The sequence below is a fragment of the Penicillium cinerascens genome (genome assembly GCF_028974065.1).
Source record: "Penicillium cinerascens strain IBT 15544 chromosome Unknown contig_16_segment0_segment0, whole genome shotgun sequence".
Taxonomy (NCBI): Eukaryota; Fungi; Ascomycota; class Eurotiomycetes; order Eurotiales; family Aspergillaceae; genus Penicillium; species Penicillium cinerascens.
In genome coordinates, this window is record NW_026695286.1 from 51,133 (window position 1) to 76,139 (window position 25,007).

The 25,007-nt window shown below is 44.8% G+C and overlaps 5 protein-coding genes across 5 annotated transcripts; 1 reads left to right on the plus strand and 4 right to left on the minus strand.

Moving 5' to 3' along the window:
* Positions 1–306: 306 nt before the first annotated feature.
* Positions 307–1,166, minus strand: N7498_000019 (uncharacterized protein; the record flags this gene model as incomplete). The annotated part of the gene is made up of 4 exons (XM_058447082.1): positions 307–417; positions 687–768; positions 806–899; positions 1,088–1,166. 4 exons carry the CDS (start codon positions 1,164–1,166, stop codon positions 307–309), a joined length of 366 nt encoding a protein of 121 aa, XP_058312493.1.
* A 517-nt stretch (positions 1,167–1,683) lies between these two features.
* Positions 1,684–4,524, minus strand: N7498_000020 (uncharacterized protein; the record flags this gene model as incomplete). Its single annotated transcript, XM_058447083.1, is given in 16 exon segments — positions 1,684–1,760; positions 1,776–1,856; positions 1,899–2,130; positions 2,282–2,333; positions 2,357–2,444; positions 2,474–2,583; positions 2,675–2,773; positions 2,793–2,919; positions 3,118–3,271; positions 3,361–3,430; positions 3,535–3,585; positions 3,824–3,879; positions 3,895–4,056; positions 4,161–4,250; positions 4,288–4,392; positions 4,444–4,524. Coding segments are annotated over 16 exon segments (1,635 nt in total), but the record flags the coding sequence as incomplete, so codon positions are not given.
* A 1,568-nt stretch (positions 4,525–6,092) lies between these two features.
* Positions 6,093–7,100, minus strand: N7498_000021 (putative epsilon-lactone hydrolase; the record flags this gene model as incomplete). Its single annotated transcript, XM_058447084.1, has 3 exons — positions 6,093–6,236; positions 6,295–6,878; positions 6,935–7,100. 3 exons carry the CDS (start codon positions 7,098–7,100, stop codon positions 6,093–6,095), a joined length of 894 nt encoding a protein of 297 aa, XP_058312495.1.
* Positions 7,101–8,016: 916 nt separating this feature from the next.
* On the minus strand, positions 8,017–8,505 carry N7498_000022 (uncharacterized protein; the record flags this gene model as incomplete). The annotated part of the gene is made up of 1 exon (XM_058447085.1): positions 8,017–8,505. The coding sequence occupies one exon, from the start codon at positions 8,503–8,505 to the stop codon at positions 8,017–8,019; it is 489 nt and encodes a 162-aa protein (XP_058312496.1).
* Positions 8,506–11,366: 2,861 nt separating this feature from the next.
* Positions 11,367–12,098, plus strand: N7498_000023 (uncharacterized protein; the record flags this gene model as incomplete). Its single annotated transcript, XM_058447086.1, has 1 exon — positions 11,367–12,098. One exon carries the CDS (start codon positions 11,367–11,369, stop codon positions 12,096–12,098), a length of 732 nt encoding a protein of 243 aa, XP_058312497.1.
* Between the last annotated feature and the right edge of the window lie 12,909 nt (positions 12,099–25,007).

Genomic DNA, 25,007 nt, shown 5'->3' on the forward strand with positions numbered 1-25,007 from the left:
ACTTCGGTATTAATTCCGATGGTTCGGCTTGGTTCCTGATCTGCACCAGCCTCATATCACAACATTCCCCCTCAGGATCGCTTTGGCAGGGCGATACTGGAATTGCGCAGAGCAGTCAGGCCTCGGTAAAACCACTCAAAAAACCTTCGTGGGAAAAATAAAGTGGAAAGAGCGCCTATGCTATTATGTAGGTTGCCTTGGAGTTTCTGAGGCGTCGATTCCTAAGAGACTACAAAACTTGGCAAAGGACGTAGGCCCTAATGGCTTAGTAAGACTATCTGCGGCCTGTTCCTCAGTTGGAATATATTAGAGCCTAATCTCGCCGGTATTCAACATAGCTCGCTGATAGTGAAATTTTACATTAAAATGCTTCGTCCGTTTGTGGAACTCGGGATTGCGAGATAGCGCGATAGCGGACTAGTTGTTAGCCAAGATATTAGTGACTAAAGACCGATACAACTATATTTCGGCTAGAAAGGTGCGAAGCTATTAGAGATATAGAATAGTATTATACTATCTAATATATTCGGTATAGGTTGTAGACGTGGCTACTTCCCCCTATCTCTTAGACGACTAGGAAACTAGCGCACTTATAAGCTAGAATATATAGCTAGACGTGGAGTATACACCGTTAGTAACGATAGAGCCCCTAAAGTTAGCGTCTGTGTATCCGATTAGCTATCCACTACGGAAGGTGATCCGATAAGATTGTGTGGCTTTGATATAGCGGAGCAATCGCGATAGAGCGATTTAGTGGTGCGATTGCGGCTAAGATATAAAGCGACTCAACGTGCCTAGCGCAAACGTAATATCCGGTCGCATGCTAACTATTAGATATATCAACGAACTAATAGTAGTCGCATAACGAGCTTTTGCTTCCTCGTCCGGAGGTTTCTCGTCTAGACGATGATTTAGGATATACTTAGGATTTATCGGCGTAGATTTCGGCTAACAAGTCTCTATGCCAAAGTCGGAGAGCACCTTCTAGATATACTAGTGTTAGTGAATAGATATAGACCTATCGATATAATAGTCGAACTAGATCCCGAGGAACAAACGTAGGGCGCCTAGATTATTTAGTTAGAACTCTGTTTGTAGTGCTTATTGCACTTGTTTGATCTCGTGCGTATTTGCCGCCGCAATAAGGAAGTTATCGATATAAACATAGACGACGCAATTTGGTTTAAAGAATATATAGTTGTCCGATTAGGCTATAGTAAAGCTATAGGAAGTCAGGACGCGGTGAACGTATTAGTACTAAATCCGCGGGGTCTATTTTAGCCTATATAGTAAACGGCGTAGCCAATATACGTATCCTAGTTCCTCGAAGCCCTCGGGTAACTCTATATAGATCGACGAGTCGACGTCACTATATAAAAATACGGTGACCGCGTCGAATTAGTAGAGTTCCTATCCGCGCAATACGGCGCTAGCGACAATATAACGGACCGAGTCTATCCGGGACACAGTAGCAAATATTTCGTGATAGTCGATGCTATGTTTCTGCCGATAGCCTTTGATGACTAACCGCGTTTTGCGCGTTCTATTGGCTTTAGTCTTAAAGACCTATTTATAGCTAATTATATAATCTCCGGCTAGGATGTCCTCTCGCCGAAACTTTTCCTATATTCTATATTCGAGAAGCGACGTATATTCTTTCTAGATAGCGGCCTACTATTCTAGCTAGTTTAGGCCTAATACGGCCTTATAGAAAGTCGCCGGGTCGACGTATCTTACTAGTGCGGTATTTAATGCGCCTACTGTGTATATCTTACCTAGTGACTCTAGGAGACGCTGTGACGGTCTTCGTCTACGACTATAGATCGAATACCTAAGGTCCGAAGTCAAGTCGGTTCCTTGTTAGCTTAGATTGAGCACTAGAGGTATCTCGTTTTTACGCTTAGATAGCGTTTGCTCTTGCTTATTCGATAGAGCTAAAGGCGATATAGATAGTGTTAGTAGCCCGCTGATCGAACTTGGTATTAATAGAAAGACTAGTGATAGAGGAGCATTGTCTAGGAGGTCGTTGCCTATTTCCCTCTCGATAAATAGCGCTATCGGGGTCCTCTTATCGAACTCGATATCACGGGAAAAGACGGTCTTTCCGGAATATATTTTATAGAGCTTGTACTAGTTCGGTTCATAGTAGCCTAGCAGTCGGCACTTAGATAATCGCAGTCCGAGTTTTGCTCGATATTTTTTTAGGATTAAGACCTATACACGAGAGCCAATCCGTCGTAGATATAATAGCGAGGGACGCTTCCCGTGAATTAGTTTATACGGAGTCTTCTTCTGTAAGATCGATACTAGCGTACGTAGCTTTAGATAGACCACTATATCTAAAAGCTCGACCTACTAGAAAGGAGAAAGATTCGTATCGGATAGGAGCGTATTGATCCGCTCCCGGATAGTACGATTAGTGCGTTCCGCTAGCCTATTCTGCCCTTTATAGTATAGCGGCGATGTGTCGAACTCAACTCCCTAGGATTCGAGATATATTCTAATTGATAGATATTCTCTCCCGTTATCAGTGAGAAATCTTTTGATCTAGGCGCCGAACTATCGGCGCACCTAGGCTTTAAACTGTCGGAATTTTTGGAGCGCTTTATACTTCTATCTTATAGCATAGGCCCACGAGCCACGAGAATAATCGTTAGTAAAGGTGATCACGTACCTAGAGCTATTTTTAGCAATCGGTATCTCTATGAGGTCCGAATAGATTAATTCAAAAATTCTCGTTGAATATAGACGTGGCTGTCTTGCGCGGGAGTTCCTTTTTTGATGTTGCTTACCCGATATATACGCCGAGCACTGCGGCGTTGCTAGTAGCTACGCCTATATTAGCGGTTGGTACGGAGTGCCGGTCTACCGGAGGACCACCCTCAAGTCGCCCTAGTTTAGATATCCTATCCGAGCGTGCTATAACGCTTCGGAGGCCTAGTCCCCTCCTATACCTATATCTACTTCGAGTATTATAGCTTCACCGCCGAGTTTAGAGGTTAACGCTATATATTATACGTCACTTAACTCCTAAGGGTCGTCGATATCTATAGCTACCGCCTGCGGTTCTAGGGAATCTATATAGTTATAGGTCGCCGGCGCCCTCGCTAGTTAGACTCGCTTGCGAGATCTCTTGCTTATATAGCACTGTAGGATTAGTAGATCCTCCTCCGCGTGGTACGTAGTCCCTACGGTTCGTCTTTAGCGTTACACAAAAATATTCTATAGATACGCTACTATCGAATAGCGGTCTCGCAATAGCTTTAGCACGCTAATTAGGTTTATCCTAACGCGTGGCGCAAAGTATATATTCTTTAGCACTAAGGGTTAGTTGAACTTCCCCCGGAGCGTGAGCTTTACCGTACTAATCCCTTCGGCTTCCACTAGATCGCTCGCTGTGTCTAGTATCTCGTAGTAGGGCTGTAGACTACTAAAGTAGCTCCGATCCTAGTAGATATAGCTAGTGGCGGCCGAGTCTAGGATCCACCGGGGTTATAGTATATAGATATAAAAGGTCGTCACCCTCGCCCTTACGATATTGATCCTCGGTCTCTTAGAAGTCGGCGGGCCCTACCGACCTTCCACCTAGCTTAATAGTATTATTTGTAAATTATTTCTTAGTGAGCCGGAAACACTCTGTTTAGTCTTCGGGGTATAGTCCCTAGACGACTATCCTTCTCGCTGTTTTTTCTAGCACTGCGCGACTATATAGCCGCGCTTCTTACAATAGTTGTATTTCTTAGTAGTCTACTACACTGTATTAACGGACGGGCTAGACGTTGCCTACAAGGGTGTTAGAGCCTCTTTTCTCCGAATCGTCTACTTAGCATTCGACAGACGATTTCCGATCGTGATCGGATTCACCGGATCCTTGTTATTCTAAATAGCATCCACAACTAGAATATATTCCGGTCCGATTTGCGTTAGTAAGATCGCAATATACGTTCGGTCGCTAATAGATCTAGGTACGATAGTATTTAATCGATACACGAGTAACTGTACTCGATCGACAAATTCGCGCGCGCTACTATAGCGCTCGCTAGTGGTTTCGCGAAGCTAGGCGAATAGCTCGCAAAATATAGCGAGCTCTATCCGCCGGTACCGTTCTTCGAGTTTATTCTAGAGGTCCCGAGACGTCTCTAGACCCGCGACATAGATACTAATATGCGGGGATAGGTACCGGAAGATCGTATAGTAGGCTTCGGCTTCGCGGCGCGACTATTTACGGTAGCGCTCGAACGCCTAGACCTCTACTTCGAGACGCGCTTCAATAGCGCGCTACCTCACCGCCCTAACTAAGTGCGGTTCCACTAAGGGGTAGATATTCGCTGTAATAGATTTAACGTACTTAAATAAGCAGTCGGGACGCTTAAGGTCGCCCGACACAATATCCTAGACCTGCCTCGCCTTGAGGTAGGAAGTCATAAGACGTTTCTAGGTTACGAAGTTGTCGCTTCCTGTCAAAAGCTCAATAGCCGTGACGGCTCGGTCGGGCGAGTCGTGGATTAGAGCAGATATTGTGTTGGCTTGTAAAAGCGGGGTAGATATTTAACTAAGTAGGTAAGATGATTCTCAGATGAGTAGAAATAGCACCTAAGAGTTGCTCCCGGGCTCATAACCTATTGTAGTTCAGAGGTATGAATTGTCTTATTTATTCAGAGAGAAACACGAGGGCTATATATACAACTAGAAGATCAAGTTGATTGCAAATCAACTTGGTTCTTCGAATATATACTTCGGTATTAATTCCGATGGTTCGGCTTGGTTCCTGATCTGCACCAGCCTCATATCACAACAAACATTCCTGGAAGGTTTCGCATAGCATCGTATTTGACTATTTATTAGACGCTGGATCCCAGCTACTCGTCCCATTATACTCTAGCCAGAGTAGCTGACCCAAAGCAGTGTGAGTTGAATTTCACGCAGGCCATATCCAGTAGCTATTAAATACCCTCTTCTCTTGCAACAGAAATATTGGAAGGTTGAAGTGTCAAAGAGTCGAAAGCCCTGTTAGTGAACAATCGCCGTTTCCCGGCAACAATTCACTTTCAAAAGTTTTGTCAGAGCTCCGGTGCAATTATAAAAAGAAAAGCCAACCCCTGAGTGGCAACTTCCGCTTTAAAGCCTGAGCGGACCGACTCACGTGCCGACCGTTCCTATCATTCGGGCCGAGCTGTGAGGCTTTGAGAGTCGCGGACGATGTTCATATCATCGCTGTACGAGGGGCCAATCAACCGCTTTTTTGAATCCCAGTGCCGCCTTCGATCCTAAGGTTCGGGATCATGTCGTCACTACTGCACCAGTCCTCATTTGCAAGTATATCGAGGGTGAAAGGTGTTCTGAAAGCACTAAAATCCACGATAAATCTGTAGATCGTGGAGCTTGAAAATATAGAGAGGTCTAAATAGAAGAGGCAACAGCACGCGTTCAGGGAACTAACAAGAAAAAATGAAGGAAATATTATACTTTAAAGGCCCGTATATGTGGTTAGAAAATGGAAGAGGGTCATCGAGTTGTGTGGTACCTGAAAGAAAGAGGGCCGACTTGTTCTTCATTCAGGATATTTCCCCTAGGCCGTAAAAATTCTTGCAATTTGAGAAATGATAATTATGAAAACTGAGGTGCAGAAATGGTGAACGAAGATTGAAAGACTTCATATGGTCTAAAAAGGTCCAATATTTATGTCACTTGTTCAGGGAGACATCTTTTCTTGGAGTATCTCAGGGCTAGAGGGCCACCGATATTCAGATAGCGTTCATATTCTGTTTTTAGTTCAGATGACTGAAATCGTTGCCGCTGGGACAATATCCAATGAGAAGGGCCCAAAGGGGAGAATCACGAGCTTCCCCTATCACTACACACAATGAGCGATATTGGCCAGGGTGTTAGAGCGACCCTGCGGTACACCAGAATGATTGGACTGAGAGCTGGAGTATCATGCGAGGCACATAAACCGTTCCATTGGTAGCACTTTGGTTTGAATGCAGTCCATACCTGTTCACCCGCATAGCTCTCACCAGTCAGACTATGGCAACCCAAACATTGAAAGTAATTCCTCGCCTCTACTGCCGAAAGCAATTTAACCTGCAAAGCTATAGGCGTAACCGATCAACTAGCCATGACTTCATAGCACGGCCCTGGTAGGTTTCGCGTCTGTCGGCAAATAAAGGCCAAATTAGAGGCGCGATGTGACATTCGTTTTGACCGACAATGAATGTCGTTTCCAAGTTTCCCTTCTACAGGTTGTCAGCGTATCCAGTAAAGCCCTCTGGATGGAAATCTCCTGTAACTCACTTGAAACTTTTCGAACCATACTTTGATGGAGTCTAAAAGCATCTCATCCCCACCTGCAAGAACAAGAGAATGTTCGACTTGGGCATCTTGCCACCAGGATTCGGGCGCCTCGGCCGCTTCGACGTAGTAGTTAGTAGACCTTCCATGTAGATATTCCATTTTCCAGCGTTCGAGAACGTCCTGGTCATCAATATCTCTGTGCTCATTGTGTTTCATTGTCGGCCAATCCCGGCGGAAGGAGATCCAAGGTGATAGAAGAACAATAGCCTTGAGCGGGCCAGCAACTTCGAGTGCTGGCGCATCCTCGGACGGATGGGATAGGTGTGACAGAAGTGCAAGGCATAAATTCGCTCCCGCGGAATCGCCAGCAAGAATGATCTCCGATGGTGATCGTCCGAGGTCCTCAATAACATATCGTAGGGCTTCGACTGCCTGGCAAAATTGTGTTGGATAGGTAGCATGGGGTGTTAATGTATAAGTTACATTGAACCAGCCGGTGTTGATATTCTCGTCAGAAAGTGCTCGAGCAACTCCAGGCCAGAACTCGAAATACGGTTCAGTTGCATCCATGGCAAATCCGCCACCTGCTACAGCCTTAGTCCACGGGTATCATTATTTGGAGTTCGATTATAATTCTTACCGTGGAAGTTTATCACAATATATTTTGCAGCTGACGAGCCGACCCAGAATCCTGTCAATCCGTGATCATTCGAAACAAAATGGGGTTTGACTTCCATTTTGTCACAGAACTCCAGATAAAGATTATCATAGGACTTAAACATGTATCTGACTTCCTTCGTCAGCATCAGTTAAGGGGTTAGTTGTTGAAGCTGGCACGGACTGGAGCTGTAGCGGGCTGAATCTGCTAGTCAGCTGTACACTCGGGTTAATTTAGCTTCTACTTCGGAGGAATGTCTGTTCCAGGTAGGGCAAAATACCTTTTTGACTGTGGCTTGTATCACATGATGATAGTAAGTATCGGCCCCCGATGGACCACGAAATGGACCCAGTATAGCAGCATATACGATTGTTGCAGCTTATGACGCGGCTTGAATAAGTCATATAAATCTCAAAAAACATGCAAACACACCAACCGAGTGACTTACCGACAGAGATCCAGCCGAGCCAGGCGTCTATCTTTTCTAAAAAAACTAACTTGTGATTCATAACTGCGAAGTGTATTGTGCTCAAATTCATATTGGAAAACGCAAGGCTCTTGAGGGGGTATATATAGCTCCTGAAATATTTACTTTCTGAAGCATATGCCGCAAGCCTTGATTAGTATTCATCTATCTAACCGAGGTAAAACAATTCAGAATGAGAGAATTGATGCCGGGCGCGCGGCTTATTTCTGTAGATGGCACATATATCCCTGCTCGCCATATAAGGTCAAGCTCTGAATGATTCTTTGTATTGGATAGTGTTGTCTGTTTCATAGCAGTTCTAACTACCAGTAAATGTGACCCTCCGCCTTTCATGTTCCGAAACTGGGCATTCATAACATGGTTTAGAACATCCTCTACCGTAAATTGGAGGGCTAAAATCGACATTCCAGCTAGCTCCTCCCGTTCCTTCTCTGCTGACTAGAGAGGGTTGTGAAAGTCTGGTCATTCAATATTCATTGCCATTCTTTTCCGCAAGTGATCTGTGAACAACACATCGCCAAGTACGCAATAGATACCAAATGTGCAGAATCCCGACTGCGAAACCAGGTTGAATGATCTAGAAATTTATCCTAGCAAGTTTTTCCTGCCCCTTATCTGTGAATAACAGAAGGCCATTCACATAACCGATCACCCAAAGCGCGGGGTACCGCCAGTGAAACCACATGGGATGCTCGGAGGCTCCAAACCATCCAAAATGTCGGTCCAGACTGTAGCAGAGGTAATTGCATGTGCTGAGAACCAATAAAGTCAAGATTGCCGTGAAATGGGCGGCTTTTTTCCCGTAGTGGTGATCGACAATGAAGGAGTTGATGAGACCGCCCAAGGTTCCACCCATCCCTAGTGGGCAGAACACGAGTGTCCACATGACCTTATTGAAAATGTCACGAGTGCCGGTCATGATGAATACACCGACAGCGAGGAAGATGATTTCGATGAAAAGACAGCTTAGCCAGAAAAGGAGAAACGGACGTAGATAGATGATACGCCGTTTATGTGCCGTTTTGTAGTCATCCGGCGAGGTGATGATTGGTTGATATTGGACCATGGCGAGGTTACTTTGAAAGTTGATGCCTGTACAAGTGGTACAAGTGCGAGGATGGCGAGAGGATTAATGAGAGATTGGCTTGAAACAGGTGAGAGTTTCGTAACTTAAATTACTTAAATCCTAATCCGATCGACCCCTCATTATCTCCATCGCCACTATTACCACCATCAGCAAACACCGAATATGGTGCATTGCGGGACGTAGCCGAGGTGTGGAGGTCTATCTATGAATGATGAATGATACGTATATTCGCGTTTATTCCGAGGGCCGAGGTTTTAAAGAGATTGACGAAATGGTCTGAGATGGAAAGATAACCTCTCGGATGCATTTTGTCCGCACTGTTGCGGTATGAAAAAAGTCGGCCCGAGTCACGTGCAGGTTTTGAGTCCGACCGGGCCGAATTCTTGCTGCGAACCGTAGTATGCGTCGGAAGAATCTTCGGAAGTTTGGATCCTGGCATTAAGGGTCTAAGATTTCCTTGCGTGATACGAAATACCAAAGTAGTGAAAGCCGAGGCTTGCTGGATTATCTGATTACGCGACATCCAAAAGACTTGTTATTCAAGAAAGCGTATAATGTGTTTGTTGATCTTTCTGTAGGGCGTCCTCTTTCTTGTTTATAGTCTATTATCCGTTTTAGAGATAGATTGCTATTCGCAAAATCTGTGGTCTTCAAAATTGCCCTTGGCTCATTATCTCTGTCAACTATCATCCTAGACATTAAACATCTTGCTGAAAGCAAAAGATAGATTAGAATTATATCGGAAGTGTAATTGAGTGATTAGTGACCGTCGGGAAACCTAGAATCTGCAAAAACTTAAAACAATCGCTTCCTTTGACAGTGACTTTCGAGCTCCATTCCAAAAGAAGGTCTTTTTCCTAAGGCTCTGCATTTCTCATCATATAGCACAGTCCCTGTATTGTAAGGTGAATTTCGACCTTGCTTCCACTATCGCTTACGTGAGAGTAGCACCCACATCTTCAAAGCGAACTCGACGAACGCCTGAATCCGAAGGATTTATGCAACACAAAATCTCAGAAAACGGCGAAGTATGGATAGAGCTTCTGATAAAGACATTTTCGACCGAAAGAGAGGTCAAAGATCTCGCAGAAGCCAGCGGAAACCCCAGCAGGTACATCGAGTACAAAGAGCATACCGAGCTCGCACGGAGGTGACAGCTGCAGCGTTCAAAGGCCGCATCACTCAGCTTGAGATTTTGCTAGAGGGGATAAGCGAAAACGTTGCGGCTTTGAGCGAGTCGATTATCCAGTCTCAAGTTCTTGAACAGTACCCTTTTCTGACAAATATTCTCCGAAAGGTTGTGAGATCTTGCTTGCATTTGCTGGCTCCTAAGGATCAGAACCATGATAGCCTCCACTTTCCACAAGCTCCAAAAGCGAGTCAGGAATAGCACTTTATGCATTCCAAGCTCGGGTTTAAAGGCAATACAGGCTCGAAGGTTACCGAGCCAGCTCTTTCTCTCTGTCTCTGTCTCAGCGAGCTAAACGCGCCAACTTCCATCATCTTTGTCAGACAATGATGTTCATGCTCGTGAAATCTAGACTACGACATTTGTAAATTACTCGATAACAATTAATTTGCATATACATACAATGGCAACAAGATTTTTGAAAGCCATTCTGCCCTTATACGAGCTATGAAGGGACGTTTTCTTCTATTCCTCCAAATAGCGACCGCAGACAACGTCGCGTATTCTTTTGACAGAAGCTTGTAGAGAGGATCCAGATATTAGATGCTGGAAAAACCTCACTTAACAACATGCATTCTCATAGGAAGCGCTGACTGGAAAAATCTCGAGCAGTCTGATTTTCCTCTTCATAAGCAATGAAATGGACGCAGAAATTTCCCTGGGTCACGAATTATTCTGGTTTTTTCAAAGTTTCTGCTCGTAATTGAAATAAATTCCCTTTTAATCCCCATCAATACCATTGACATAGCATATCAATATTTGCGCACTATTGTTGACACTAGAACTTTCGAAAACTGTTAAATGCGAAGACAGAACGCCAGAAAATTGTAGATCTTTTTGGAAATCGATCACTGGGCACTATATTTGGAATGCACCTTGATTGATAGAACTAACTAGTTGGGTGAGTGGCTCTTCTCGTGGTGATTATGCCAAAATGTGTACAATCTTTCCCTCATGATCAACAAGGATATCGCCCCATCAGAAAAGTCGAGCGGAAATGCATGCTGATCTATAGATAGAAACTATACTGTACTCCTGGTAAAAAAAACTTGTGGCAATTTCCAGTACTTACAAGTTACAATCGCCTCGTTACTTTTGTTTGTACCGAATTTGCAAGGAGGGGTGTATCCGTGAAAGGCCCGGAGAAATGAACCGCAACTTCTTTGTCAAAGTCCCAAGATTATATACTTTTCTTTGATGCTTCTTTGTTAGTATTTGAACTTCGATGACCTCTCAAAAACAAATATTTACCATGTTATTATATAACAGTTGATTATTTTACCTTCTGCAAAAGCAGACCGAAGTCTGCATCGCACGCTGGCTTAAGTGAAGGCCAAAGTTTCACCAATAGTCCACTCATTACTCGTAGCGAGAACTGGATGGAAAAAGTTAAGCTTTAACAATGTGTAAATAGTAGACCTTGTCTACCTTTGAGATAGGGGGGTTTTCGGGTAGAATCCCGAAGAGCCAGTAGATCTTCGTGCACTGTATAGCTCGATCTTCACAGTCGTTAGTAGATCCAGTGGCGAGCTATGTCGAGGTTCAACAGGCAAAACGCAGTGGAAGCGACCGAAATTTAGAATCGGACCGAGTCACGTGTGTTGGTCTTTATTCGGGCCGGCTATTTGCTTCTGGCTTCGGACGGAACGTAATGAGCCGTCCTCCATTGATGGTACCAGCGCTTCCGCTTCTCATATTTCAAGCCGCTACTTGGCATCAGGCATGGTTCAATATCTGCTGGGAAAGGCTGGAATCATCACCCATCAATGCTATTTCGTCACTTGGGCCAGTCGAGATATGGCATATATGTCGATTTGTCGAACCGAATTTTGCGGAGAAGCTACGGAAATCAGGCTTAGACCTAGGAAAATCTCTTCCTGAGGACGCAGCGCCTGGCTGGCAGAGTGTAGCAACCCGAAGAGATCCAGAGCCGATGTTCAGTTGGCTTTTGAGTAGTGGTTCCAAGCCGCCCGAAGGGTTCTTGACGTATATCGCAACACACAACTGCACTGAAGCGGCGACCTGGGTCATGGACCATATCAAAAGCCAGCAAGACTGGTGTAATGCTGCACTTGCAGCAGCAGAGAGCGCAGATGAACGGAGCACCACAATGTTGGCAATCATACTTCCAAAATTTGCAGCAAAATGGGGGATTGGCCAGACTCTGGCCAGAGATGTTGTGATAAAAATTGTGCGCGGGGTGTGTGACGACGTCGCGAAATGTGACCTACCGATGATCTTCGTAGACAAAGAGGATTATGCTATCAAGAAGATCCGAATATTGGGTGGATCAACTGGAGAAGGTCACGTTGTAGGTATGAATATCATGGCAGGGAACGCTAGACTGTATCGACTCGCGTTGGAATTGGAGAACAAGAAATAGCATTTTTGGCTTTTATACCTTTTTCTCCCGTCAGAGTACCTGGATGCTTGGTGATGCAAACACTAAATAAGCGAACCTGGCTCTAGGAGCTTTTCAACAACGTGGAGCGTTTCAACATTCAGTCTTCTTAGCCAATCCAATAAATGTAAATGCGGTTCCTTGTCACCCGTCTTCATGATTACCTCGTAAAATGCGAGCCAGAATTAGTAAACCTTATACTGTGGATGTTGCTGCACGATACGTACGTTTGACACAGGTGCTAGTATGCGTATGGGAAAAAGCAATACTGGATACTGTATTCATTATGAGGCAAGTAATGATCCGCAGTCAATATAAATACGAGCTAGCGCTTGTTTAGTATCTAAGTGCTCCCCTTCAGAGTCTACAATACTACAAAACAGTACCCAACAATGGCTGTCCCATCTCGGCTGCGGGAATGGATTGGCGTTCACTTGGGATTCCCAAGTAGCATCAAAAACTGCTGGTCTATGGAGCAGGATTCAGGTGAGTGCCTGGTGAATGCTGGGTCCTTGTGGAACGCATACTCATGATACTTTTGTACAGATAATGAAACTGACATTCCGCACACCGAACCAAGCCGACCTTCGACAGCCAGCAGTGATATCACCGAACCAAGCCGACCTTCGACAGTCAGCAGTGATATTATCAGTCTACCACGGACTCCACCCCCCGTGGCTAAACGACAGCATCATAAGGAGCCTAGCTTCACGCCGTCAGAATTAAAGAAAGATGTTTATAATCCCACCCCTCCGATGGTGTCCAAACCACACGGTAGTGTCTCGAGTGCAAAGCAAGGGAGAGCAAGGCGAACAGAGGCATGGTGGCCTTGGCCTAGGAATCGACCCGAGATCAACCAATGCACTTTTTTCTAGATCTGACCCTTCAAAAATTTCCTACGTTTTCTACTTAAGAGACATGCCCGGCCCGTAGTCGCAGCTCTATCACCGCAAATCCTACACTTTCGAGTATTCCATTCTTGAGTTTAGATCTTCCACTACTTTGAGCCGAGATGCAATTCACCGCTGTGCCACAGCTCAGCCCTGTCATTCCATCTTCGGCATACTGCTACCCTAGAATGGTGCCACCTGATCGTAAGTCTAAACTTTCGGATTTACCAATCGCCGCTGACCTATCCAGCAGCTTTTGCAGAAGTTTCGCAGTACATGACTCCCATCTGTCCCGTCAATCAGAGTAAGTGAAGACCAGCAGCTTTTGTAACCAATTCTGATCAGACTACCCTAGATGTTGTTATAATTGTGAAGCAAACGCCATATGGCACTGGCTACATTCCTATAGACGGTTACTTGAGTTCACGTTGTAGAAATTTCTACCGTCGAGGCGAAAATGACGGAAACGAATACGCCTTGGCCGAGATTTATGTGGTCATGATGTCTGAGTGTGGATTCATCGGAATGAGGTTGCACATGGAAAGTAGGATTCTCAGCGAATTGCAAAGTCAGTTGACGGGCGCAAACTTTGCCAACAGCCCTTGGGGACATTTCACGCGACTAGTGAGCCAACTGCACCGGCGCGTAAGAGTCTCTAGGCAAAGTACCCGACTTTTGCCACTACAACCTGAACAGCAAAGCCTTGAGGACGCTATTATTGAACATTTACGCCCATGGTATCAGGAAAATGCATCTTGTCCTGGATACTACACTATGGAAATCTCACTTCTTGCCTATGGTGGTTATGTTCTGCCCACATACGGAACACCACTTGAACTCTTAAGTTTTATTAGGGTTGTGTAAAGATCGAAAGCAGAGCAATATAACTAAATCGAGATTCGTGCATAATCACTGCCGATTACCACCCCATATATGCAGGTTGCCCGACTAAAGGGAGCCTAGGGAGCCTCCTGTATCGCAGAATCCCAAGAATATGTAACAGCAACGACTAGAGGAACTAAAGGCCCCTCTTGTGCTGCACATAAGAATCATAAAAGACCATTCCCGCTCTTTCTCGAAGAAAAAACTACAAGCACTCCAGGCTTTCGGCAAAGCAGAATGTTTTCAGGAACAGCAGCTAGCCCTGCCTCGTTGATTTATGGCCGGTTGTCGTTCAAACAAATACTTCTTATCCTATCATATGTCCACCTTGAGTCCTCTTTACTGGCCAGTATTGGCAACATGGGACAGATCAAGGATCTTCTTGCTCGTAAAGAAGAGGACTAGAATCCGCATATCGGCGAGGAATCATGCCCCGATATGATACGCAACGACTGGAGCGAAACAAGCTGGCGGACCGATCGAGCCTGGACGAAGATTCGCCAATACATGATACAACAGAATTTGATTGACTCAACAGTCACGGGTCCAGATCTCCGTGAGATGCTTGGTCAATTATTGCTTCAAATTGAACAAATATCAGCACAAGGCTTCAATGTGGTGTCGAACCGAAGGATGGCCTCGGATATGCCGGGGGTGCCTTTCTCGGAGAAGGGGATTCTAGCGCTGATCTCTATGAGCGTATCTGTGACAACAACCCCAGGTGGAAGCGTCTCTCTTCGGGCATTGCATGCGGACCCTCACCAAGCGATCATGAGAGAACTTTGTTCTAAGCTACGGGCATCTCCCTTGTTCCGCAAAGGGGTGTCCCTGTATGAAAATCTCGCCAGAGAGCTGCCCTAGGGGCGAAAATGGGTAATTTATCTACTAGCTTTGAAGAGATCGCCACACGGACTACAAAACGTTTATCATTCTGCCAAGATCTCTACACCATTTTGCACGCCCTGAACAAAGGGAAATTTAGCCATGCTAGTAATCCAAGTTGACCGGGATCTCCCGTTACAATCGCGACGTAATTTTCACATTGGTTGGGAGTTACTAGGGACACACTCTTTTTGGCTTGGCTGGCTAGCCTTGTATGTTTTTTCCAATCCATGAGGGCCGAAACGGTCATGACACATGTAGTGGCTGTCACTATCCCTGATGCAACAGTGGACTGCCCACCTAAGGCTGGAATTGTAGCTCTTTGAGTGGGGTCCACCTTACCTATCATGCCAGCATGGTGCGAACATCTCACGAGAAGCCATCAAACAACGTGATAGACCTCTTCCTCTGAGAAACAAGCAAAGTACCGAGAGTCATGACTTGGATAGCCTGGGAACATAAGCCCCTGTATTCTGCTTCTGAAATCCCGACTTCTACGCGAATTTGCTTGAGCTGTCGTAAAAGTCGTATTTTTTTCCTTTCTTAAACCTCGCAAAGACACCGCAGGTGATGCTCGGCGAGATTCAGACTCGGTATAGCCCGCAGGCTGCCCAAAACTTCGCGTGTACTTCATGGCCTTACGACTGCAAGTTGCAATGGTGCGGTGAACCGTCCAAATCCTGAGGTTTGTCTGTCACAAAGACCGTGCTGAGGAAAGGAATTCCAGGATGGGCGCAGCAACGCTGAAAGGGTAAGCTCTGTATAATGTGATATCAGATCGTCGTTAGGCCTATTGCACTTGAGAAAGACGCGGACTCACCTCCCGTTGGCTTTAGTTTCTTGTGGAGACTGACATGACTTCCCAAAAGCTCGACGACGGACGCAGTCTTTTGAGAGCCCATCAAGCGGGCACGCTTTGTTACGTCACCAACAATTTAAGTTGAGTTTGGTTGGCTACCGCTCTTGGAAATGAAGCCAACCTCCTTCCCTTGTTTATCTTGGGACGCTCTAATATACTCTCATGAACGGCAGCCCATTTGCACAATTTGTCATGAAGCCCCACTTTCGGCCCGCACATGATTGCAGGCGGGTCCAGGCACATCGATCTGGAGAGGGTAAATCGGGCATAATTCCTGAGGCGTAACATGTTACCGTAATTTATGTAATTCTTCCAACAGCACCCACCCCTGTCAACATCTTTTGAACATACGGAGCCGTAAAGCTACGACAGAGAATAGGCTCTCTGATTCCTTGCCAACGAATGCAACCATGGGGCCAAGTGGGCAAGACTGAGGCTGTTGTCCATCTGTCACAGAGGCAGCGAAGTGGACGGTGTTGTGATATGAGGCTGGTGCAGATCAGGAACCAAGCCGAACCATCGGAATTAATACCGAAGTATATATTCGAAGAACCAAGTTGATTTGCAATCAACTTGATCTTCTAGTTGTATATATAGCCCTCGTGTTTCTCTCTGAATAAATAAGACAATTCATACCTCTGAACTACAACAGATTATGAGCCCGGGAGCAACTCTCAGGTGCTATTTCTACTCATCTAAGAATTATCTTACCTACTTAGTTAAATATCTACCCCGCTTTTATAAGTTGAGGAATAGGTTATGAAATATACCGGGGGTCTCAGCTGGAGCTGGAGCGAGCCGCCGTCGCGCACGGAGCCGAGCCATACGGGCTCGAGTGGCCTCGCGCTGACTAGCATACTCTGATGACCGACTAGGGCGTGGCATCTTGGGACGGTACGGACGCGTGATCTTTTGTTATGGTTTTCCCGACTGGAAATTCCATTAGCTAGAGGCCTAGGTATACCTCCTAGGCGAGAATGTAAAGTGTTAGGGTGGATACCGTGCTAGCTAACCAACGTGCAATACAAGGCGAGGCCCCACACGTCTCAGGGGCGATTAGGGTTTAGCGAATTCTAGGCGTGTATAGATGCGACCTCTCCTCGCGACTCTCTTAAATATATATCGACGATGTCGTTTATAGGCATATACGATCGTGCGGCACTTTGCACCGCTGGAACCGCCTTAGATAGTGTTAGTCTACCAAGCCCGGCGACACGAATCGCGCGGGGGGCTCCCGAGACGACCGGCCCGGCTAGAGATCACGAAGACCTACTAGGTAGGAGGACATCGTATAGGACTGTCGATGCAAGAATCTGACTTACGGATCCGCACTAGAACTGTCTCGCGAGGGGACACCCGAGGAAAATGATGACGCCCACCTGTAGCTAAATAGGTTCGCCGACTTAGATTTAGAGGACGAATATATACTACCCTAGTGTCGACTAGCACTAATAGAGCGCGTCTACTACACCTCGTATATAACCGATTCTGGCGTAGCTTAGAGCTATACTAGCTAGAAGGCACTCCCGCCATCGCCTCGGCCGCGCGACGGCTAAGCTATAAATAGGACCGACGTGTGGCGAATGCCTCCTCCGCTAAGGATAAGCGCCTCGCGAGTATCCGAGCTCTCTACCCTATAGCCTGAGCCAATCCGATCGATCTAAGAAGACCTAGGCATACCGCAACGTAGGGTGTTAGGGTAGATAGTGGGACTCCCGGAAGCTAAGAGTCCCGAGGATCGGAAATAGAGTATTATACTTAGAACCTGATCTACGTATACGCCTCTGCCAGCCTTAAATCGCTATTCTCACTTAATTGCGAGTACCCTTATTGAGTAGCTAGTCTGGCTAGATAAAGCCACGATTCGCTATTCCTATAACGCACGGCAGTTATCCGTGGCTATAAGGGGAGATCGTATAGACTAGGGCTCGAGATAGGGCACACCGAGCCTCTATCTAGTATCGACACCACCCCGAGAAACAAGAAGCGAACAAGACTCCCTAGCGCTATCTAGGTCGACGCGGGCACGTTTCCCGTCGGAGATCCTAGGCCTAGAGATCGATAGACTAGTGACTTAATATAGAGCGCCTCTCTAGGAAGAACCTCTCCCTAGCTAATTAAGTGGCCCTCGCTAACTAGCCTAGCGGGGCTCACCTAAACACTAGGCGACAAAACAGCAGGAGGAGATTGATATAATTAAGGAGTTCGTTCGACGTGGACTGCCTAGGTCGAATCGTCTATAAAAGCTCCAAAGGCCGCGACGGCAGCGGATACTATAGTCACAAAGCGAAATTCGTATATTGATTCGGTTATAGCTACGACACGGGAACTTATAGGCCTATCTAAAGGAATAGGATAAGCTATCGGTCAATCCGTAGCTAGGGCTTTGGACTTAAGTGGACCTTAAGGACAAAATGCGGAACATTAAGTTATATATAAGGAGGTGAGAAGGACCCGCGAGACGCACGACCAAAGCTAATAGATCTACAGGAATAGGATAACGGTGCCGACTAAGTTTAGGTTAATTACCTTGGGCGAGTCGAGGATTGAGGGCATTGCAAGGGCACTAAGCCGGAGAAATGAATAAACACTCGATATACTTCTATTAGAAAATACGCTTTACTGCTAGTGGTCTAGAGTCTTGGAACTTATATTGATCCCGATCCTCGGTGTGCCACGGCGGTGTAAAAAACCCTAAAACCCTAGGTCACGTGAGGGTCCACGGAGATCTCTTCCTCGTTTGTATCTCCATTTCCTATAGCCGGGTGGGAATCTAAATTGGATTAAGTAGCGTAACTCTGTTGGATTATAGTTAGTTGAAAATCAGGAGTTGTTTGGCCTTAGGGTGGTCGAGACAAAGGCTGATGTGACGGTAGCCCGAATCGGGATATATTAGTGTGACGGTAAATGATATATCTTGGCGGAGCGGAAGACTTGACGCCGATTCCTCAAAATTGGGCAAACTTTGATCTACCACACAACCATCAAAAATAGTTAAATATAGACACAAGCTATATTATTTCAATGCTAAAAGAGTCCAGTTTCATATGGGATATTTTTTACTGTAAAACTTTAGAAGTTGGTTTGTTGGAATTGGATCAGGTTGACCTTATAGAAATTGGTATATCTCAACCAAAACGGATTAATTGATATAAAACTAGTGATTATTACAACGATTGATCTTATGCCCAATCACCCCGCACCCGCTACACCTTGGCGGAGCCCTTTTGGCTGGCTGATCTGGCTGATTAGGCAGATCGCCCTGCGCATACGATGCTAACCTAATACCTTTAATTGGTTGGTTTAGCTGCTGAGCTAGCTGTAGGCCCTCTTCGACCTATAGGCCATCTTCACAGGGTATCTACCTAGTTGACCGATTGCGTTTTTGTCGTTTCTTCTCGTTCGCTGCGCGTAGATTCGCATTTTCTTGCGCTAGTAGCGTAGTGTTGTGTAGCGATATATAGTGGCCTTTGATAATCTAATCTAGTATAGTTTTTGATGGGCTCGGAGGGCTAGTTGACCGTTGCTTTAGTAGATCCTTAAGCATCGAAGCTTGCTTTTGGAGCTAAATAACAGTTTTTGGCGTTTTTGGGGTGAATTAGCTCGATCTGCTACTTAGTCGACTACTTAGTGGTGTAGGCGTTCGGAGTGAGATATTAAGCTTTGAAAGCACCCTTTCTAGATCGATTGGCACTAGACTAGTAGCCACGAAGCTATTTCGAATAGTATTTAGTTGAAAGGCTTCTAGCCACGCGCGTTGGTAATCGTCCAAGAAATCAAACTTGTCGATATAGTTAACGTAATTCACAAGCGAGCCGCCAACACAAGCGAGCCGCCCACCCAACTATCTACTTCTTACTTTTCATCTATTTTTTTCAACCAAAACGCCTCTATATTAATTATTCTACCTAGCTGAGCATTGGTTGACCCTATGCCCTACCTGATTACATAAAGAACACGTAAACTGACGCCGTCGCGCTGGTGCTACCGCTTGCTGAATAGGCTGCTTGGGTGCTGCTGGAGACGGTGCTATAGGCTATAAACTAGCCTCATAGGCTTGTAAATGCCCCTGAACCTCTAGCACTGATATACTAGCATTAGAGGCTACATACCTACTAACCCGTGCACGCTTTTGCTTCTGCATTGCGTTGGCCGCCCGTAATTCCTTGTTTTCTTGCTTAAGTAATATGCCGTTTTGCATAGCGATCTAACAGCCTTTAATAAGCTGGTTTAACGCGGTTTGCGAGGGCGATAGGGGGCTATTTGAGCGTCGTTTTAGGAAAGCCTTGATTGACGATGCTTGTTTAAGCAATTCGGCGACGGTCGCTGGTGTTTTAGGGGTAAAAATGCTTGATCGGCTGCTTGGGCGGCTTCCTGAGGGTGTAGGCGTCCGAAGCTGGATATTAAGCTTTGAAAGCACTCGTTCTGGATCGAATGGCACTAAACCCGCTGCTGCGAAGCTATTTTTTATTGTAAGCGCTTAGAAAGCGCTATCGCGAGCATTTGGGTAGGCCATAAGGAAATCAAGCTTGTTAATATGATTTATGCTAAGCCGCATTTTTTGATCAACTAAGCCTCTATATAAGCGCTTTAAAATAGCAAAACAACTAACATTAAGCGGCTGTAAAAGATGCGAGCTATGCGCTGGCATATAAATAGGAATTATCTCGTTTTCTGAGCAAATTTGGTCGAAATAGGGCGTGAGATAGCTACCGTGCCCATCAAGGACTAATAAACGGTATCGGCCTTGCGTACGGCTATTCGTTGACGGAATAAATAGCTTTTGAAGCCATCGAAGGCCTATCTCGTCTGTTGTCCATCTATTTTGACTAACTTCGAAGCGCCAACTATGTGGAAGGCTATCGGCCCAAGCTAGATTGTGTAGTTTGCCCTTAAAGATAATCGTAGGCGGAAGCGCCCACCCAGAAGCGCTAATTGACTCGATTATAGTCACCTACTCGCGATTTCCTGGCTGTAAAACTGATCGCTGACCGTAGTATTCCGCTCGAGTAATAATCTTTGCGGTCGCTGTAAGGCCCATCGCGAAGCCAGTCTTGTCAAAGTTATAGATATCCTCCGGTAGGATACCGTATTACTGAACCGTAGTTTGTATACGATTAAACCACTCTTGAATGACCTTTGGATCCTCTTATTTTGCTCGCTGATAGTTATATCGACGTGAAAAACGAGTCTTTAGCTCTAGCTGTCTTTTGACATAGTTGTTGACCTAGTTTTCGCCGACCGTCTAGATAGGGCTTGAACCGCGCTTTGCAAGCAAAAGATTCGCCATTTCTCGTACCATAGAGGGCCTAGGGGCAGCTCCACGCGTATCCATTAACAATATCCACTTCTTAAGCGATTCCTCTTCAGTTTGGGTCAATTTATGGCTATTGGCGCGTGTTTGAGCGCGAAATTGGTGGCTAGTAATGCGGTCGCGGAGGGTAGTACGAGGCACATTAAAACGACGTGCTACCTCACGGATAGAGGTAATTTCTTCGTTTTTTATAGCTTGTATAGCTAATTCGAGGCGGCCCTCTTGCTCGATAGAATTTCGGCCTGATCGAGCGCGTTTTGGAGGCATGGTGGTTGGTAAAAAATAAAAGGACGCGTGTGGACGCGAAAAAACTAGTTGGGTGGGCGGCTCGCTTGTGTGGGCGGCTCGCTTGTGAATTACGTTAGCCCTTCTTTTCCCTAGCGCGCGTAAACTAGGTTGCTTAATAGATACTTTAACGGAAGCGTCTATTATAGGATCTTCCTTATTATCGCTAATAGGATTATACTCCTTAGTCTCTTGCTTAGCATTATCCTGCTCCTTCTTTGTATGCCTCTCTTAGGTAGAGAGAAACTTATCCACTAGCGTAAGCTACTCCGACTAGATATTAAATCTTGTTATATATATAAATATTATTAGATCTTAAATAGTCTATAATCTTAACGATTCTTGGCGATAGTGGTATATATCGCGAGTAGAGTTGAAAAGCCTCTCTACCCTAGAGCCACTAGCTAGAGTTATAAGGATATCTTAGGTAAGGCTTACGAGGATAGGATACTCTATCTTATGAGCCTTCTAGAATACTAGTGGTGTTGATTAGATAGTATCTAGAAAAGTATTAGATTAATAAAAGTAATTATATAGGAGGGAGAGATATTAAACTTACTACTTCTAAGATACCTTATAAGTTTATCTAAAGTGGTTGGTCTTGACTAGAAAGATATAGTAGGTCTTAGAAGGATATTAATATTAGAAATATCGTTGCTTATTGACTAGGTAGTTAATATTAACTATGTCTCTATATAACGCTATTAATAAGGCTAGATATAAGTCTTAAGGGACTGCTTATATCGTGGTGCCTAGTGTGTCTCCTATTCTGGTGTTAAGAAGAATTTAAGCTTATTGCGGGGACCTAAGATAGTTCTAATTATATAGAGATTATTTGGAATATCATTAGTCTTACCGTAATATTCCGTAAGCTTATCGCGCCTATACTCTAACGCTAGCTTTATTATCTTCTTCCACCTAACTTTCTTTCGTGCTAGCTACGCCTTTGCCTTATTAATGTGGGTAAATAAGGTATTATAGATCCTAAATATATTATAGATAGTTATATTAGTTGTAGCTAATAAAGATAAAGTGAATTTAAAGAAGGGATAGGTAATTAATAGTAGATAGTTAACCTATCGCTATTTAGCTTTATCTATCTTTATATCCGTTAGATTGAACTATATATAAAATCTATTAAATATAGTCTATAGCCGACGTACGCGCTAAAGTATAAGAAATATAGAATTCTAGCGTGTTCGAATATCTTGGATTAGTATAAGTTTTAGTTCTTTTGTCTATAGTCTAATAAAGCTCTTGTGGCGCTAAGGGCTTTTATTAATATAGACTGTAATCTTCCGAACCTAGAGAAGAATGAAAAGTTAGTATTAGATAGAAAAATAATAGTGGGAAGAGGGAGGTAATATACTTTATTTAGGGTTTATATAACCTATCTATTCTCTTGCTGGGCGCTATATCTTTAATTGGCCTATTCTATCTCTTCCCTATTATTTAATAGGTTTATATCTATCTAACTAAGGAGCTCCTTGAGACTAAGCTATATAATATATATAATATATAGTATATAAATGTCGGGATTGGTAGTATATAATAATAAGAGAGATAAATAAATGCCTGCGGGTCCCTATGCGGCAGGGCTGTCCTCAGGACAAATATTTGTAGAGAGAAATACTACCTCCCGTAGAGGTTAGCTACTACTGCGGCGTAGTGGCTTACCCCTGGAAGATGAATAAAGATAAAGATAAAGGGTCTCTTTGGTCTGCCTTTAGGAGAGAAAGGTAGTAAGAGAATAATTCAGATGAAAGCTCTTGTTTTATTCAGTCTGGTTTCTGGGCCATATTTATAGACAGAAAATATTCAGTTCATCTAGCTAATTACCCAAGGTAAGCGTAGGCTGTTTGCCCGAGGTAATCTTGCCGTAAACGTGCTGTTGCCCGAGGTAGGTAAACGTGCTGTTACCCGCGGCTATAGACAGGATAGGCCTAATAACCTCGGTTTGGTAGGCTGACGTAGATTAAAAGCATAGTAAAGGCCGAAGTGAGGGGAAAGTGAGAGATAAATGAGAGATAATTGGAAGATCAGATGAAAGCGGTGAGAGATGGCAGAACGGGAACATCAACTGGAACTTTCCATGTTGAATTGGAAGCTCTGGAAATCTACATGAATTAATGCATGCACCTAAAATCCTGACAACTTTTAATCTATATCGGCGTAAATCTAATATCTATTCCATTGGACTAGTGGTGCCGTGTACTATGAATGCACTAATTATGATACGAATCTATTCGCGGAACGTCTTTGGTCCTTGCCGCTCTTGCTAGGTGAATGCTACTAATGGCGAACTGGATCTCGCGGGCAAACTGTTAAATGCGGGTGAACTAGATAATATTAGCGTGGATAGTGGGGGTGTTAGGGGCGGACTGCTACTATACCCTTCGTCACTAAATATATATTTGGGATCCTCTATTAGGCTAGGCCTGGACTACTCCCTATCGCACTAGTTCTATATCCCCTAGAATAACTCGTGGGCGTCTGGGTCTAATAAATATGCCTTGTGCACGATCACAAACCGCGAAACCTTGATTATACTAGATAATATTGGCGGATAACTAAAGGGATCCTTCTATAGCTGGCCGCCCTCGTGATCGCTCACGCCTAATACAACTAATATATATACTAATGCGCACTCGTACTCACTCGACTAGATCCGCTAGTTTAATAACTTAATCACAAAATCTATATATCGCGCTTCTACGGGCTCTAACTAGTGGGGTTAGTCGTCCCCACCGTTGATAGGGTTCTATATAGGCTAGCCCGCTAGGTACTGCGCGGTACGCTATAATGCATCCTATGCGATACGCTGCTGGCGATTAAATTAGTATACGGGACTCTCCTATTCGTGCGGGACCTACGTTCGCGCAAAAAACATTAACACCCACTAGTACGGCTCGATATAGCGCTCTAACTTAGCGTGCTTATATATATACGCCTATAATAGCTTCGATAGGATACTCTATATATTAGTGCGCGCGGCTTCGATCCATAATAAATGCCTAGTCTACTTAGTGATACTCTAGCTTTTACTCGCTATCCCTAATATAGTATCCTATATCATCTATATAGTGGCTTCGGGGCCCTCGACGTCGTTCGCGGGGGATTCTACGTATATACGTAATACCTTAGGCGTCTAGCTATATAAATAACGGGCCTATCTAGTGCGGTCTAACTATAGATTGGCCTCGTCGATTTCCCTAGCCTAGATCACGGTGGGCTACTGCCGCTGCTAGGTGAATATTACTTCTATCTTATTGATGGCCTAGGCCACCTAACTAGCCTCGGGGGGTAGTACGGCGGGCTCACACGTGGGATTGGGCTATTGGACGTGGATATAATGCGACCTAAATTTGCTATAGAAAAACTATTAGCACACGACTCGTTGCATTACTTAGTCTCGCTTCTCCTATCCTACGGCCGTCTCGGATAGCCACGGTTTCCGACTCTATTAGTATAGGGAAAACTAATAGGTAACCCACTAATACTTCCGAATACTCTCGGGGGATCGATATATATATATACGTAAAATGAACACTTAATCCTATTAGTATAAATGGTTAAACCCACGATAGGCTACTCTACTTACGTAGGGAATATACTAGGCTCGTTGTGTACTTCGTCCCACTCGTTGATAATAATTTCTTTCACTCGCTACGTAACACTCTCGGGGATATAATGATCACCGCGCCGCTTACTTAAATAGCTAATAATATCTCGGGGAACCACGGCGTGCCCGCATTTCTTATAAATAGCAACGTGGTACA